The sequence below is a fragment of the Chionomys nivalis genome, chromosome 1, assembly GCF_950005125.1.
Source record: "Chionomys nivalis chromosome 1, mChiNiv1.1, whole genome shotgun sequence".
NCBI classification, from domain to species: Eukaryota; Metazoa; Chordata; class Mammalia; order Rodentia; family Cricetidae; genus Chionomys; species Chionomys nivalis.
Window position 1 is genome coordinate 122,751,386 of NC_080086.1, and position 17,817 is coordinate 122,769,202.

A 17,817-nucleotide genomic window follows, 5' to 3' on the forward strand; every position below is an offset into this window, starting at 1 on the left:
AACCAAATGTTAATTCATCTATTGTCTATTTTCTTCATCTGCAAAAAGAGTACTGAGATAATAAGCAAGTACCCCATATTGTAACCAGCTATAAAGCTGGATTGCATCTGTGTGTGGTGGAGTGTACACCTATAATCCCAGTACTCAACTGAGGCCAGTCTGGGCTACATGATAAGACCCTGCTTCAAAACCAACAAAACAAACAAAATATAGATTCTATAACATTAAGTCCTATTTTATACACCCTATTATTAAGACTTGGGACCTTTTTATTTTTGTTAAAGAGGTTATAACTAAAAGATAATTTAAAGGGGCTGAAGAGATGGGTCAGTAGTTAAGAGCTACTCTTCCAGAGGACCCAGGTTCCATTCCCAGCACCCATATGGCAGGCAGCTCACAACTGTCTATAACTCCAGTTTCAGGGGATGATACCTTCACACCACATGCACATAATTAAATAAATTACTTAAAAAAAAGATAAAGTTGGGCCAGAGAGATAGCCTGTGTTCCCCACTGGATGCCCATGCGAAGCTACCCTCTGACCTCCTCATGCACACTATGGTATATGCACTCACACAAGTCCTGGGCAAATCTTAGTTATCTAAAAATAATTCTCATGTTGAAATACTTTTTTCTTTATTTGTATGTGTGCTGCAGATGCTCATGTGTGTACACATATACACGACGAACAGAAGACAACCTCACACGTTGTCCTCACTGGTCTGGAACTCACCCAATAGGCCAGGCTGGCCAGTCAGTGAATTCCAGTGATCTGCCAGTTTCTGTTCCCTCTGTGCTGGGACTACAACCTAGTACCACCATGCCCAGTTTTTTATTTTTTAAACAAAGGTTCTGGGCTCCAACTGAGGTCCTCAAGTATACAAGGCAAGCACTTTCCCAGCTGAGTGACTCCTACCCTCTCAGTGGACTATTTCCCTTTATCTTTCTTTTCTATACTACTCCATACTACAGACATTAAGTTGGTAAATTAATTAAAAAATGTAAATAGTGATTTGTAATTATTTCCAAAGCAAACAAAAACCATTTGTTAAGTTCTACAAGTAACTCAGATGGCTGGTAGACTGGTGTATAAACGGACTGGTCTGAGTGTACAGTATAAAACATACAGAGCAGCAACAAACAGAGCTCTTCTCTCAAACATTATTTTTGCTCATAGAAGTTCAACCTTGTTTTCTTTTCTCAAACAGTGTTATCACATAGACCTGGCTGGTCTTGAACTTGTGGCCAATGTTTCTGTCTCCAGAGTGCTAAGATTACAGGTCTGTGCCACCAAACTTAGCCAAACTGAAAACTCCTAATGTGAATATTCAAAATGCTTCAAAATCTAAGATTTATAATCTCACTGACAGGTGGGTCAAAACACAAGTGTAGTAAACATACTGTAAAATTACCACTGGGCCATGTGTATAAGAAACTTATACTTCAATTTTACTTCATTTATACTTCAATCTTGACCCCCAAATCTCTTATTCCCAAAGGTAAAAAAGCTGAAATCTGAAACACTTCTGGTCCCAAGCATTTTGAATAAAGGCTATTCAATCCATATATAATAAGTACAATAAATTTCAGTCCCATACCATGTATGTTTATAAGAACTAACTTTTTTTTTTTTTTTTTTGGTTTTTCGAGACAGGGTTTCTCTGTGGTTTTGGAGCCCGTCCTGGAACTAGCTCTTGTAGACCAGGCTGGTCTCGAACTCACAGAGATCCGCCTGCCTCTGCCTCCCAAGTGCTGGGATTAAAGGCGTGCGCCACCACCGCCCGGCAAGAACTAACTTTTTTATTTGTGCCACCCAAGTGAATTGTTTTATCAAGACAATGAAAGGATTTGTGCCACCATACCAATTCATCATGTCATTTGCTAATTATGAATAATTTCCTAACATACACACTAAGTTACCTCATTTTGTATGAAGATAATATGCACAAATTATTGAGTATTTCTATGCCAGGTACAAGCCTCAGGTCTTTCCTTTCTTTTTATGTGGTGCACATATATATGTGCCTAGAGGTCAGGAGGACATCAAGTGTACACCCTTGTCCTTGAGAGAGGATCTCTCGTGTATCTGGAACCAGGCTGGCAGTCAGTAAATCACAGTGATCCTCCAGTCTCCACCCCACAGGTCTGGATTACAGGCATGCATATCCACGCCCAGCTTTTTATGTGGGTGCTCGTAATTCAAACTCAGTCCTCATGCTTGCACGGTAAACACTCTTATTTCCTGAGCCATGTCCTCAGCCCTGCATTAGCGTCTTTTAATCCTGTGAAGTGGAAACTACTACCACCCTCACTTTGTAGGCGAGAAGACGAAAGCAGAAGGCTAGCACAACCTGTTCAAGGCCCTATTAGGGTAGAAGCAGTGGATTCCCTGGAGCGGGAGTTACAGATGGATGAGAGCAGCTCAATGTGGGTGCTGACAACCAAAGTAGGTCTTCTGCAAGAGCATGCTCCTTTCTACTGAGACACCTCTCCAGGTTTCCCCCTCCTTTTTTTTTGTTTTTTGTTTTTTGTTGTTTTTTAAATTTGAGATAGAGTCTCATGTATCCTAGCTTGGTGTCAAACTTATTAGGTAGCTGAGGATGACACCGAACACTGATCCTCTTGCCTCCATGTGCCAAGAGTGTGCCACAATAGCGAGTTTATAAGGTACTGGGGATCAAGGCAAGGGACCCATGCTTTCTGATTCAAGGAATCTCAGTTTTCACAGAAATAGATTAGAGTTTACAGCAAATAACAGGAGAAAACAAGTTACATCAAAGTGAACACTTAATTCTCTTTTTAACAGAATACAATTTCTCAATTACTTTATAACTTAGGTCATTCTACTTTGCTACTTACAGTGCACTTTCCATATCTGCTGTATTTTCTTGCATTTTCTGAGACTGAGTAGAGGTAAATAAAGTTGTCATGAGATCCTACAGCCAGGAGAGTACCATCTAGAATTAAACAAAAAAAGTGTTTATTGGAAAAATGTCTGCATGCATTGCTGCCTTATTGATTCTATAACAAATGTTAGATCTCATCAATCTAACTGTTATTTGGCATTTTATGAACAAATCTAATCACTTAACATTTCCTAAAATCAAATAACCTACCTAGTCCAATACAGAATCCCTCTTTGAAAACACTCTCTGGTCTGGGTTCAGAGCAATTTCCCTGCATCTATTGGTGGAAGTACAGTGTCCATGCAGGAGTTAAGCATGCACAGCTGCACACCTAGGCAGGTACATCTGCTCTTACCAATTACGAGGCAAGTCTTCTTGGGAAGGGATACACTACACTCTCTAGCTCTGTATCTTTTGGTTGGAACTACCACTATGCTAAACAAATAACAATTGGTCAAACTCCACTGATCATGGGATTTTAAATGCTACATTTCATAGAGGTTGTTATTCTAGCATTAAAAACAAACCAATAAGCCGGGCAATGGTGGCGCACGCCTTTAATCCCAGCACTCAGGAGGCAGAGCAGGTACATCTGCTCTTACCAATTACGAGGCAAGTCTTCTTGGGAAGGGATACACTACACTCTCTAGCTCTGTATCTTTTGGTTGGAACTACCACTATGCTAAACAAATAACAATTGGTCAAACTCCACTGATCATGGGATTTTAAATGCTACATTTTATAGAGGTTGTTATTCTAGCATTAAAAACAAACTAATAAGCCGGGCAATGGTGGCGCACACCTTTAATCCCAGCACTCAGGAGGCAGAGGCAGGCGGATCTCTGTGAGTTTGAGACCAGCCTGGTCTACAGAGCTAGTTCTAGGACAGGCTCCAAAACCACAGAGAAACCCTGTCTCGAAAAACCAAAAAAAAAAAAAAAAAAAAAAAAAAAAAAAAACCAAACTAATAAAAACAAAACAGGAAACTCTGCTGCTTCGAAATGACTCTTTTGGGGCAGGCAGGATAGGTTGGAAGGGAAAGGTATACACTGCCATGCTTGACGACTTGTCTTCCATCCTAGGAACCATGTAGTAGAAGGATAGAACTAACTTACAAAAGTTGTCCTCTGACACATGTGCACATATAATACATGTAAAAAACCAACACCTAAAACAACAATAGAAATCAAACTGATTTTTTTCTAGGATTTTGCATCTTGGTAAACATGCATTTTCTCTCCATATTCTGTGCTTCTTTTGAAACAATAAAGAATCAATCAAACATTTTTTTCTTTACTCCAGATTCAACAGCTATGAGAATATACTTTCTGGGCCAAAGAAGCAGCTCCTTGATGACGTGTTTGCCTATCATGTACATGGAGGCCTGGTTTCAACCCAAAACAACCAAACAAACAAAAAAAAAGAAGAAAAAAAAAAAAAACCCCACCAACCCAAAAATGTTAAGAAATTCCAGGTCTGCATTCCTATAATCCCAGTTCTTCCAAGAGGCAGGAGAATTGTGAATTTCAGGCCAGCTTGGGAAAGACTAGGCCTCAAAAAAAGTGAGACTAGTTCTAGAAAAGAATAATATAAATCAAACTACATAGACAGTGACAACAGCAAAGTAACTGGGATATTGTGAAACATTCTGAATAAAATACAAAGAGCTACTCAAAGGTGAGTGAATTATAGAAATTTTTTTACAGTGAATTACTAAGTATTTTATCAGGTAACAAACAATTATGATGATAGAACTCAAAGCAACACTAACTAGAGAAACAGTATTAGTGTGCATTCTGGCTATTCTACAAATTTTTTGGCAGCGCCAAGGATTGAACCCAAGGAGTTCTACTACTGAACTCCATTCTCCACTGTTCATATCTTTTTATACACAAAGGAAAGGTTGCTAATTAGATGCTAAATAGTTGTTGAGGGATATTTGTATATGGTGTGAAGACGTATTGCTGTGATTAGTTTAATAAAAAGCTGAACGGCCAATAGCTACAATGAGAAAATGGCAGGACTTCTGGGGAGAGAGAGGAACTGGAGATGAAGTAGGGTATGTGAGAAATGCCAGCAAAGAGAGACCTGGAAGGAGTCAGACATACAGAATCCAAGAAAAGTAAAAAGCCATGTAGCAGAACATAGGTGAATAGAAACAGGTTAAATTAAGTTATAAGATTTAGTGGGGAACAAGCCCAAGCTAAAGGCCAAGATTTCATAATTAATAAGTTTCTGTGTCATTATTTAAGGTTGGGTGTAGAACAACAAGAACGTACTACTACATTCAGCTTAATATATAAAGATTCTGGTGTATATAGTATGATTGGTTGTACTGTTTCTAACAGTTACTGCAGCTGTGATAATTCATTCTAAATGCATGCTTGCTTGATCTTCACGATGCTGTCTAATTGTTCAGGTTTCTTATAGTTTCCAGTAGTGGAATTAACCTGATGTTCAGGGGAATGTCACAACTCTTGAGAGAGGGAGTGAACATCATCAACAAGTAAATGTGATGTCAGCAGTGCATGTCAAAGGGGAGGGAAGGACTGCCCACCTACTGAGTAGCGCATCACGGAGAGCTGCTCGTTCCCATCGGTGTGGATGGACACGAGATCTCTTGTTTCTGCATCCAGAACAAACCACCTGTTTAGGAAGGAAAGAAGGGAAAAATAAAAACTGCCTTCAGACATAAACATTTATAGGAAAAAGTAGCTGACTTTTTCTACATTTTTTTGATTTTATTTTTATCTGCATTGGTATTTGGCCTACATGTTTGTCTGTAAGAGGGTGTCGGATCCCCTGGAACTGGAGTTACAGTTTCTGCTATGTGGGCATGGGAATTGAACCCAGGTCCTCTGGAAGAACAACCAGTGCTCTTAGCAAATGAGCCCCCTTTTCTACATTTTTAACTTAAAAATTTCAGTATTAATCTTTTAATTAAGACTGTGCTTCTATAGTCTAATCAAGATTGTATTTAAATAAAATCCTGCTAGGTAGACATGGATCTGGTTGTGTTTTCACTTCTACTTCAGAATTCAATGAATGTGGAAACTGTATCTCAGTTAGGCACTGTTTAGACAGAAAAATAAAACGATAGGGTCAAGGTTTTTAAAGATTATACCAGAGCTGAAAGACAGCAAATGGAGCAGTGAAAAAAGAAATGACTAAATGGTAACCTCAGGAATGGTTGGCAGACAAGAGCTCACAGGAGTAAATGAATGGCAGCAGGCACAGAAGAACCTGTAAGGAGGATGTGGTCAACACTGATGGAGGTTAGGAGGGATAACAGCAGCACAGCTGGGGAGGTGGACGGAACAGAGATACATTCATGAATGAATTTTATCAATTTTGTGAACGATGGGATGGAATTTCTAGGTAGCTAATTTAACTCAAAAACTGTCATTTAACATTCTCTATACACACGAGTTTAAAGGCCAATCAGTAGGAAGCTGGCACACTGAGGCCATATGGCCCATGTTTACTGAACATACGTTGGTGCAGCTGACAGTGCCCACAAACTGTAGGTTTGTTTTGAACTGTTACTGATCAATCTTCAGGCCACCACTATAAGCACTGAGAACTGCCTTTTCAAAAAGAGAACAAGATGACATCGCAACTAAGACTAACTGGATCTTGACATACAGAGTTAGTGTGAATATCAGGCTTCAAGTTTTAATATGATTATGAAAAATATATTATATTCTATATTTAAAATTATTAATGTTAAAGTTGGCAAACCCTTAACTAATATTAATTTTTCTTTTCAAATTTTCGAGACAGGGTTTCTCTGTAGCTTTTTGGTTCCTGTCCTGGAACTAGCTCTTGTAGACCAGACTGGCCTTGAACTCACAGAGATCGGCCTGCCTCTGCCTCCCGAGTGCTGGGATTAAAGGCGTACGCCACCACCGCCCGGCAAGACTGTTTCTAAATCACTTTAATTTTCTTAGAAAAACTACATAGAATCTTTTATCTGTTTAGAAGCAACCTTAGCAAGCAACAAAGCCCAGATCATGTTCTCACGTATAGAAACCTACACTGTTATAGATAACACCTATTTAAAAACAAAAGACAAACTCTTGTGTATTTTTTCTATTTCTTTAAATACACAGCAAATTGATTCTTCTATTTTTGGAATGAAATTTTATTTTGTATTTTTATTTTCATGTGTGTGGAAGTCCTAAGCTGATGCTGGGATTAAAGGCTACATGCCACACCTGCCTAACTTTTATGTGGATTCTGAGGACCCAAATTGCAGTCAATACCTACAAATCAACAGCATTATCTACTGAGTCCTCCTTCCAGCCTGGCAAACAATCTTTAATAGTAAGCCAATGAGGCTGTTAAAGTGTGCGGGAATACTGGTGTGCTCTGCCATTTTCCCTGCAAGGACTGTGTTCTTTCAGAAGATGCTGCTGTGGCTAGGATCTTCTTAGCAAAGGGAATTTTCTACAAACAAAATTTGAGTTTTCACATTGTATTTAATCACTTCATTTTAGGGTGTATATATTAAAACAAAGCTTCTATTTGGGAGCAACATGCCATCACTATGAGGCTCTATGCGGCCTAAAGGGTCTAATGGGTTTTCTAAACATAACGGCCATCAGGAATGGGAAGTCATCTGTCATAGACTAAGTTGATGTGGAAACCAAATACCAAAATGTGCAGCACCACCCTTTATCATGATGGACTTTTTCGGGGTGGGAGACAAGTCTCATGTAGCTCAGAATGACTGCGAGGCTGACCTTGAACTCCTGATCCTCCTACCTTCCCCCAACTGCTGGGATCACAGCCATGTGACATCATGCTTGGGTATATGACTTATGCACAGACAATTTAGAGGTAGAACTACCTCGATGTCCTTAAATAAATTTATCTCATTTCTTTTAAAAAATATACACCCATGATAGTATGTTCTGGAAAAAAAAAATGTGTCCTATGGGCCTTGCTCTGTTTTTTGCAGTCCTCTAATTATAAACACAGGCATGTTGGGGCTAGAGAGCCAGTTGAGTAGTAAAGGGTACTTGTTACTCTTCTAGAAGATCCAAGTTCCATGCTGGGTAGCTCACAATCACCCGTTACGCAGCTACAGGGGATCTGACACCCTCTTCTGGAATACAGGTAGACATATACATGCATGAAAATAAAAACTAAAAGTAAAGTTACTTTTGTAATTAGAAAAATGTACAGTCAAAAGATGAAAGAAAAAAAAAGAAAAAGTGACAAATGCCTTTATTCCCAACACCCAGGAGACAGAGGCAGGCAGATCTCTGAGTCAGCCAAGGCTACACAGAGAAACCCTGTCTCAAAAAATTGAAAATGTAAAGCCAAGAAGAGAAGAAAAGCCTAATTCAGCCGATCATTTATCTGATCAAGAACTCCTTACAATTCAGTAACTCAGACGTCGAACAGGATTTGAATATACGATTTGGTGAGAATAACAACTACATGGCTAGTGCCAATGCAGACCATGCCGATCAGCTACTTCACACCCCTGATGACCAAAACACAGGTGAGGATGGAGTTGCTGCAAAGATGTGGAGAAACTGGAGCCCTTTTAAGTTGCTGGCAGGATTGCAAATGGTACAGCTGATGTACAAAAGTTGGTCAAAACACTAGGCAGAATTATATGACTTGGCCAGTCTACTGACATCCAAGACAACTGAAAACATACTCCTACACAAAACCTTGTACAAGAATGTTTGTAGCAGGATCATTCCATTGTTAAAGGTGGAAAGCCAAACAGGCATTGATAGTGTATCCAAATAATGAAATTCTATCTGGTCATAAAAAGGAATGAAGTACTATACATAACGTAATTCTTTCCAGGTTTACTACTTCGATTGGAAGAAGCCAGTCACCAAGGCATGCCTTTGTGATTCCATTCATATAAAGTATCCAGAACTGGCAAACCTAGAGGAAAAGGTTGATGAGCTGCCTATAGTTGAAAAGGCCAGTAGGTGGGTCTAAAGGAATTGCTATTAACAGATAAAGAATTTTTTTCTAGGCTAATGAAAAGAGTCTGAAATTATGCTACACAGCTTTATGTATGTACTAACATCATTAGATAATAAACTTAGGTGAATTTTATGGTGGATCATGTCTCAATAAAGCTGAGCAGTGGTAATTAAGCCCACTTACGGCTATGCACTCATTTTTTCCCCTTTAAAAATGATACAATACAGTCTTTGGGCAGTTGTAGAGCATTTGTCTAGCACACAAGGCCCTGGGTTCAATCCCCAGGCATCACACACACGATATACTCTTTTAAAATGACAATTTTATCACTGATAATTTATTTGCTCTTGAGCTTCTATGTGGAGATATTATCAAAACATCTCTTATTAGAATTATTGTTGGACCTCACAGCTGCGTTAATAACATACCTTGAGGTCACTTAAGACTTAATACCGCTACCCTATTCAGCCTGTTTAAGCTGCCTTTAAAAGAACAATGTAACTTGCCTTGGACTTTCCATGTAATCTATCTAAGCTAATGCACAGCTTTGATCTTTTCCACATGCTAAGCCCAGAAAAACGTATGTTTGTCTGTATTATGCTAATCATTAGCTGAGAACAGCAAACAGGATGCACATGAACTTATGCAATAAATATGTGCACTGATGCTTCACTCCTTCTCAAGTGACACGTTCTTTCTGAGCTACTCAATACATACAAGGCAAAAGCCCTGTTAGGGACCAGACATAGGGACAGACAGGCACAGGGACACAGATCCAGACTCATATAATAGACTGTTTACAGCTGGCCAGAACCCACAAGCCACAGAGAGAAGAAAGACACAGGGATGGAAATAGAGGACTCAATCAAGCTCACTCCTGGTTACATTACTCCAAGAGAAGTGCTTTGAATTCTTTCCTTAATGTAGTACTAATGCATATTGATAACTCCGAGTCACCAGTGAATTTATTACTTGGTGGTATGATTAAGAAATCTATAAATGGACCTAGACACATCTTTAAACATTGTACCAGTCATTTTTCTGGCTCATGCACAATTTGGACAAGTTTCTTAGCCCTGAATGTGACTTTTCCCCAGGTATAAAAGAGAAGCAATTATAATCTGAATGGCTACAATAGTATCTTCTCAGTTAAGAAGTTAAGTTAAGTGCTCACAGACCAAAGGAAAAAATAAAAACAAATGGAAGGTCCATGAATCAAAAGCATGGAAACAGTTGTGAAACCTAACACAAAGTTATACCTAAAGTGAACAATGAAAACTGCATCTGCCCTAGATTCTATGTAGTTAGTCTCCAACTCCATACCAGACACCACAGACTAACTGCCAACACTACATATGTAGTCACTTACTACAGTCCTCTCAGTCACGTGTTTTCTACTCACAACTCCAGGAAGTAATAATTGCCTTAACTTTAGTCTAAGTCACTAAGACTGAGTGACTTCACAGTTTCATAAATATTAGAAAGTGACTTCAGTGGGCTGTGGGGAGCCATGACAGGACGGACTGGAGGGTAGTGCACGTGCCATGGCATACATGTGGCAGTCAGAGGACAACGTTCATGAGTTGGTGGTAAGCACCTTACCTGCTGAGCCATCTCCTAGCTAATCAATTAGAACAATGAAAAAACTAGGGCCATGTGTGAGTGCATACTTGACCCCCATACATCCTTTATTCACTCAAACTGTGTTTTGGTGATTTTCAAGCCCCTCCAGCCTTACCTTTAATTTAGTGTTCAGTAAAGGGTTACTGAGTACACCAAGAGGTAAGTGTGTTATATAGGAGATGAATTCCCAGATGAGACTCAGAACACTTAACAATAACTCAAACAGCCCACAAGTTCAGATCACTCAGTTCACCCTACCTGCCTGAGTGTGTTCCGATGGCCACCACTGTACCGCTTGGATGAAAATCTGCACAATGTCCTGGTTCCTAGAGGAGAAGAGGACAGCCGTTGAGGGTGTGGTTTGAATAGGTATGCCCTCATAGACTTATGTGTTTGAATGCTTGACCCACAGGGATTGGCACTATTGGGGGGGGGGGGCTTATTGGAGGAAGTGTGTCACCGTGGGGTGGGTTTTGGGGTCTCATATGCTCAAGCTATACCCGGTGTGGGACACAGTTCACTCTCTATTGCCTGTGGATCAAGATGTAGAACTCTCAGTTCCTCCAGCACCATGTCCCACCATGCTGATAATGAACTATACCTCTGAAACTGCAACCCAGCCCCAAGTAAATGTTTTCCTTTCTAAGAGTTGCCACATTCATGATGTCTATTCACAGCAATAGAACACTGACAAAGACAGAGGGGACAGGAGAACAACTCCCTAGAGCCAAGGGAAACAAACGAGCAGTCTCCGCTTATAGCAGCACATGACTTTAATCCTAGCATGGGAAGGCAGAGGCAGAGATACGGGTTTGAGGTCAGCCTGGTCTACAGAGCAAGTTCCAGAACAGTCAAGGCTACACAGAGAAACCTGTCAACCCTGAACCCCCAAAGACAAAAAGCCCTCACGTATTTCTTTCAGGCTAGAAAGGGATACAGTAGGGAGAAAATATAAGATCACTCATAAAGAAGACAGTGTCTGTTACAGCATTTACTGAAACCAAGTGCAACACCACATGGGCCTGAATATCTCATAATTAATGCTCCACAAATACATGACATCATCTTACTTTTACCACTGAAACTGAGAGAAAAACTGGGAGTGTACATGGCTATCCTGCCTCTTCAATGTAGAATCACATTATAACTTGAGACCAAACATTTCCCTCTTACTCTATGCCTTTGCCAAATACAAGTTTAAATCAATACATAATCCTTTTTTCCATTGTTGTTTCAACTGCCAGTGGGAGGAGTTTGCACGGGAAATTATCCACTCACATCCACAAGCCTGGTCCACTCCAGCCTATGCTCCACTGAGTTCCACATGCACACCTGCCTGTCCTGAGCACATGTCAAGAGCAAATCTTTGAAGGGATGTGTTGCGAGGCCCCAGAGTTCATCTGTATGACCCTGAAAATGAAAAACCTTGTTGTAAGAACCAGTGGGTGTCACCAAAAAATAACAGAAACCGCTGGCCCCACAGAGCTTACCTGCACTTCTATTTGGAAGCCATCGTTAAACGTTCCCCGTAAAATAAAGTTTCGTGATGTACCTACTAGAAATTGTTCTGCCTTTCCTTCTGCAACAGCTCTAATTGTGCCATACTGATCAGGAACCTGGAACAAATGAATGTGTGCAGTTACCGTAAGCAGAGGAACATGCGATCATTACTACCTGAGTAGCGCTGTGTTCACAGCTGGATGCAGTTATAGGGCAATAAAGACAGACTAAATCTGAAACAATGTGGAAGTCTCATCAAGTTGTAATTTAATGTTCAATTACATTTTATTACACAGAAGTTATATTATCAACATTCTTTGCCTCATTTATAGTAATTATCTTTGTAGTACAAGGTCTCCTGCAGTTTCTCACCTTGATCTCATTTCACCTCAGTAAAATTTAATTTATATTCCATATGATTCCAAGAGTTAAGGGTTAGAAGTGTGGGGAGAGGAGTAAGCTCTACTGAAGCTTGTAAAGAAGATAGCCTAAGTTTTGCTTTATGTTCTTCTGGGTATTCATTCTTGATTGTCAAAATGACCAAAATAGAAAAGTCTCAGTAAATCAAAAACACAGTTGGTCTTTTTATCTGTAGAGTCAAAGTCCAAGGATTTAATCAACTATGGATTGAAAATACTAGAGTGAAAAAAAACCTGTCTGTACTGAATATGCACCACCCTCATCATTAGTTCCTATTCCACTCAGGAAAACGTTCTGACAGCATTCATATTGTATCAGATACGGTAAGCAATATACAGGTAATTAAAGTGCAAGTACCAAAACACTTGACTGCATTACGTAAGGGACCTGAGTACCCACAGATGTCTGGATTCTGTGGGGAGATGACTGCATTGTAAAGTATTTTAAAGGCCATTCATAGGCCTATTTGTGAGATCCATTTCACTTCTACTCTATGTGATATAATAGTGATTTTTACACCAATAACTACAATGATCGCACAGAATGACTCTGAAATGGTGCATTTTTTCACGAAGGGGCACCAAATGCCTCTGCTCATAGTGTTTGCCTAGCCTGTGTCAGGCCCTGAGTTCAATTTCTTGCACTGCAAAATAAACAATGAAAGCCCTCAAAAACTCCAAATTATTTTGTTTGAAACAGATTACTCTGTGACGTAACACACTCTCTCCTCTGGGAGAGGAGAAGGGATGGTAAGGACTGTATCAGTTTCTCAGAAAAGCTATCTCAAAATGGGACAAAATGCACAAGGAGAGGCTCCACTATTTAAAGAATTTAGTGCTCCATTGCCAGTCTTACCTCGATATCTCTTTCAGGGTTGAGATCATGATCCCACAGAATTATTTTTCTGTCTTTTCCTCCTCCAGTTAATAGCATTCCATTCCGCATCTGACAAAGTGTAAATACACTGCCATCATGAGCTTTGATTTGTCTGCTGATCTGATAGACACCTAATATGGTAATGGGAAAATAAGAACGACAGTAATAACACTTGATAGGGTTTCTCTGCCTAACAGCCCTAGCTGCCCTGAACTAGTGCTGTGGATCAGACAGGCCCAAACTCACAGAGATCTGCCTGCCTCTTTCCTGAGTGCTGGGATTAAAGGCGTGCGCCACCAGTGCCTGGCAAAACAACACATTAAACTTTAGTGTCTTTCTGGAAAAAGCTTCAGCAGAGCTACAGGGTGAATACTCAGAATGCCCACAGAGCTTCATAATCAAAAACCAATTCTCAGCAAGTTACTGAATCACGGCAGGGAGAGAAGCTTAAGGCTGAAAATAATCATTCACATTTACGTCGATACTTATGGAGTCTAAAAATTATTTTCTTACAGAATGTAGCTTGTGCAAACTTCACTGTCATCTCTTATGACAGTGTTGTGAAATATTAGGGTGGTGTCATTCTTCTGACTGTAGAGTAAGGGCAGAAGTATGAGAGTTATACATACATAATACCAGCTATCTAATAATAAAGCTGTGACCAGGCAGGACTCAAGTCTTCCACTTCTGTTTTTTTTTTTTTTTTTTTTTTTTTTGGTTTTTTGAGACAGGGTTTCTCTGTGGTTTTGGAGCCTGTCCTGGAACTAGCTCTTGTAGACCAGGCTGGCCTCGAACTCACAGAGATCCACCTGCCTCTGCCTCCCAAGTGCTGGGATTAAAGGCGTGCGCCACCACCGCCCGGCAAGTCTTCCACTTCTGGAGACTTGAAAAAAAAAATCTTTGTTAGCTCAGTACATAGCAATCACTAATAATCTAATCACTCCTTTTAATCTGTTGAGAAATAGGAAGCTAGAGAAGAAATGATGTCACCCAACCCTGACCCGGGCCCATGATGCTTACTCTGAGGCCTCTGTCAATCCAGTGAGGCTAGTGAGGCAGGAGGACAGCTTTTGGAAGACAATGCCTTCGAGAATTAGTTACCAGGTTCACAATGGCAGGCAGAGCCTTGTTTAAACATGGCTGAAGTCAACAAATAGCCATAGATCTTATGAGAAAAGGGGATGAAAGTTTTAAAACCATTTATTTTCTAAAATTGTATACCAGCTGATGAATGGATAAGCAAAACATGGGCATGCCTATATAACTGAATATTATGTCAAGAAATGAGGTAATAAAACAACCCTTAACATGATAAACTTGGAAAACATGTATAAAAGCCAGTTATAGTCAGACATGGGAGTGTATATTTATAATTTCAGAAGAAGAGCTGTTGAGTTTGAGGTCAGCAGTGAGTTCTGGACCAGCATGGGCTATGTAGTGAATTGTGTTAAAAAATAAAAATTTTGATAGTGTGGTGTAGAAGGTCCTTCTGTCTATATGTTGCTTTCATTGGTTAATGAATAAAGAAACTGCCTTGGCCTGATAGGGGCAGAACTTAGGTGGGCAGGGAAGACAGAACTGAATTCTGGGAGGAAGAAAGCAGAGTCAGAGAAGCCATGGATCTTCTGCCTGAGATGAACACTGGTTAGAATCTTGCTGGTAAGTCACAGTCATGTGGCAATACACAGATTAATAGAAATGGATTAAACTAATATGTAAGAGTTAGCCAATAAGAAACTAGAGCTATTGGGCCAAGCAGTGTTTTAATGAATATGGTTTCTGTGTGATTATTTTGGGTGTAAGCTAGCAGGGCAGCCAAGACAAACAAAGGGCCCCCCTCTCTTACAACAATAGTGCACGCCTTTAATCCCAGTACTCAGGAGGCAAAGACAGTCGGATTTCTGTGAGTTTGAGGCCAGTCTGGTCTACAGAGTGAGTTCCAGGACAGGCTCCAAAGCTACAGAGAAACCCTGTCTCGAAAAACAAACAGACAAAAACAAAATAAAACAAAAAACCAACCAAACAAACAAAAAAGAAACTAGTTATACAAAGCCACACATTTCACATTATTTCAATAAATTACCTAGAATAGAGACACCTAGAGAGATGAGCGTGCTGCTAGTTGGAGCAGGCTCCTTTCTGGGAGGTGCCAACAGGTGCTAAATCTGGATTAGTGTACGTTACAGTCTTTAGAGGAGCACACTTGATGCATGTGAACTATGCACTGACAAGACTCTTACTGAGATAATTTTTAACTCACTTTTCTACTGAGTCTGTCAATAAATTTGTAAAATTAGCGAAAATGAACTAGGTTTTGGCAGCCTTAAAAAATTTCCAGTCACAGCTGATTCTGAAAAGGTCTCTCAGTGTGAGTGCATTAGTGGTAATATGTAATGAGATGGCACACTGGCACAGAGAAAGGCAAGGCCTGTCTACTCAATCAATTGCCTCCACCTAAACTAACTTCACGACATGTTCAGTGGATGTCTGTCCTCATGATTTACTTATCTTACTTACTTAACTCTGATTGCATCTAGGTACCCAGGAGAGACAGGACACCTAAAAAAATGTGACTTTTCTGAGCACTGCTGATTGCCTTAAGGTCAGCATCAGAGAAAGGAAGAGAGCATGAACACTGCGAACAGCTGCACACTTAAGTCTCCTTCCTTGTTTGTGCAGTCTGAAAGTAGCACATAAGAAATTACAAAAATAGCCAGATGTGGTGGCTCACACCTTTAATTCTAGCACTCAGGAGGCAGAGGCAGGTGGATCTTTTGACTTGAAAACCAGCCTGGTCTAGAATGAATTCCAGGACAGCCAGGGCTACACAGAGAAACACTGTTTTGAAACACGCATGCACACACGCATAGAGAGAAAGGTATTATCAAAATAGCCAGGCATGATAGTGCGTACTTTTACTCCCTACACTTAGGAGGCAGAGGCAGTGGATCTCCGTCAATTCCAGGACAGTCAAGAGCTACACAGTGAGACCCTGTCCAACAACAACAACAACCCATAAAAAAATAGGTGGACAGTTTCATGGTTCCCCATGGAGACCATAGTAAAGTAAAATCAAGGTTGTCTGTTGTTTAGATTATACATGTATAATAAACAATCACATTAGAAAGGATCTTATGAAGAACATTAAAAATAACAGGTATGTTGGTAATGCTCACATTATTCCAGTGCAGACTTTCTCTCCTGGCCGGGTAAGGGGCAGGGCGGGACAGGATAGCGGACACACGACCTGCCACAGCACTAGACATGAACTATGCAGCGCGTTTAACACGAGAATAATATACCTTTAGGTCCTTTCCCAGGTGGGGGCTCTACGGTAGTTTTGCTCCAGATAAGGATGATTCCACCTGAGTCTCCAGTAAGAACATCTCCATTCCCCAAGAATGCTAAACACTGAATGAATTTTGGTTTTTCATATTTCTACAATAAAATGAGAATTTTCAGTTTTCTCTTTGGCATAGTGATTTTATGTTTACCCAACAATAAAAAAGATTAGCATCATATGATACACACACACACACACACACACACACACACACACACACACACATCCAGTGATGTTACAACATTGTGAACCTTACCCCAAAAATTCCCTGTTTTCTTGTTAGTGAATTGCCACTCCAGGTCCAGAAAAAAATATGAGATTTACCACATGTAATTATAGTATTTGCATCTGTTGGGTGGAATTCCACAGCTAAAACAACTTCATTTGTTGTCTGTGAAAATAAAAAAAATGAGACTTTTAGAAGAACATATATCCTTACTGCTGTCAAAATTCAATCATAGCTCCTTACAAAGACAGGGAAAATATTTTAGGAAATGCCTTTTCTTCTAAGATATATTTCCCTAAATCCCCCACACCCTAAGACAGGGTTTCTCTGTGTAGCCCTGGCTATCCTGGAACTCGCTCTGTAGACCAGGCTGGTCTTGAACTCAGAGATCTGCCTGCCTCTGCCTCCCTAGTGATAGGATTAAAGGTGTGCGCCACCATCACCTACCTGGCTTCGTAACAAAAATATTTTAACAACAGACTTCTAGAATCAAGACTTAAATCTGACATCCTTATACTATTATATCAATTCTTATGTTTATTTATAAGAATAATAGCATACTTCTTATATGTTTGGGAAAGCACACTACAAGTGTAAGATGCAAGAGCAAAGTGTACTGTCCTAAAGCTCACAACAAAAGAGCCAAAACAGAGCAGATCCCTTTCTAGTCACCTAGCCTCTGCCTGTCCACAGGAAATCAAGCAGAGGAGATGTGTAAACGGAACTGCAAGCAGTGTACTCCTTTCATGTTTACAGTGATTTTCTTTTTTTTTTTTTTTAATATTTATTTATTATATATACAACAGTCTGTGTACATGTATGCCTGCAGGCCAGAAGAGGGCACCAGACCTCATTACAGATGGTTGTGAGCCACCATTTGGTTGCTGGGAATTGAACTCAGGACCTTTGGAAGAGCAGGCAATGCTCTTAACCGCTGAGCCATCTCTCCAGCCCCTACAGTGATT

At 40.1% G+C, this 17,817-nt stretch overlaps 1 protein-coding gene across 6 annotated transcripts in view; it reads right to left on the minus strand.

The window, feature by feature from the left end:
* The window catches only part of Eml4 (EMAP like 4), a 122,863-nt gene that overhangs the window by 10,498 nt on the left and 94,548 nt on the right, over positions 1-17,817 (minus strand). For all 6 annotated transcript variants that reach the window (XM_057762009.1, XM_057761998.1, XM_057761989.1 and 3 more), the window contains 8 exons: positions 16,883-17,017; positions 16,586-16,721; positions 13,263-13,414; positions 11,978-12,103; positions 11,766-11,897; positions 10,746-10,813; positions 5,464-5,552; positions 2,860-2,957 (listed from right to left, as the gene is read on the minus strand). In XM_057762009.1, the coding sequence (XP_057617992.1) occupies positions 2,860-2,957; positions 5,464-5,552; positions 10,746-10,813; positions 11,766-11,897; positions 11,978-12,103; positions 13,263-13,414; positions 16,586-16,721; positions 16,883-17,017 (936 nt within the window). The remainder of the gene's footprint in view (positions 1-2,859; positions 2,958-5,463; positions 5,553-10,745; positions 10,814-11,765; positions 11,898-11,977; positions 12,104-13,262; positions 13,415-16,585; positions 16,722-16,882; positions 17,018-17,817) is intronic.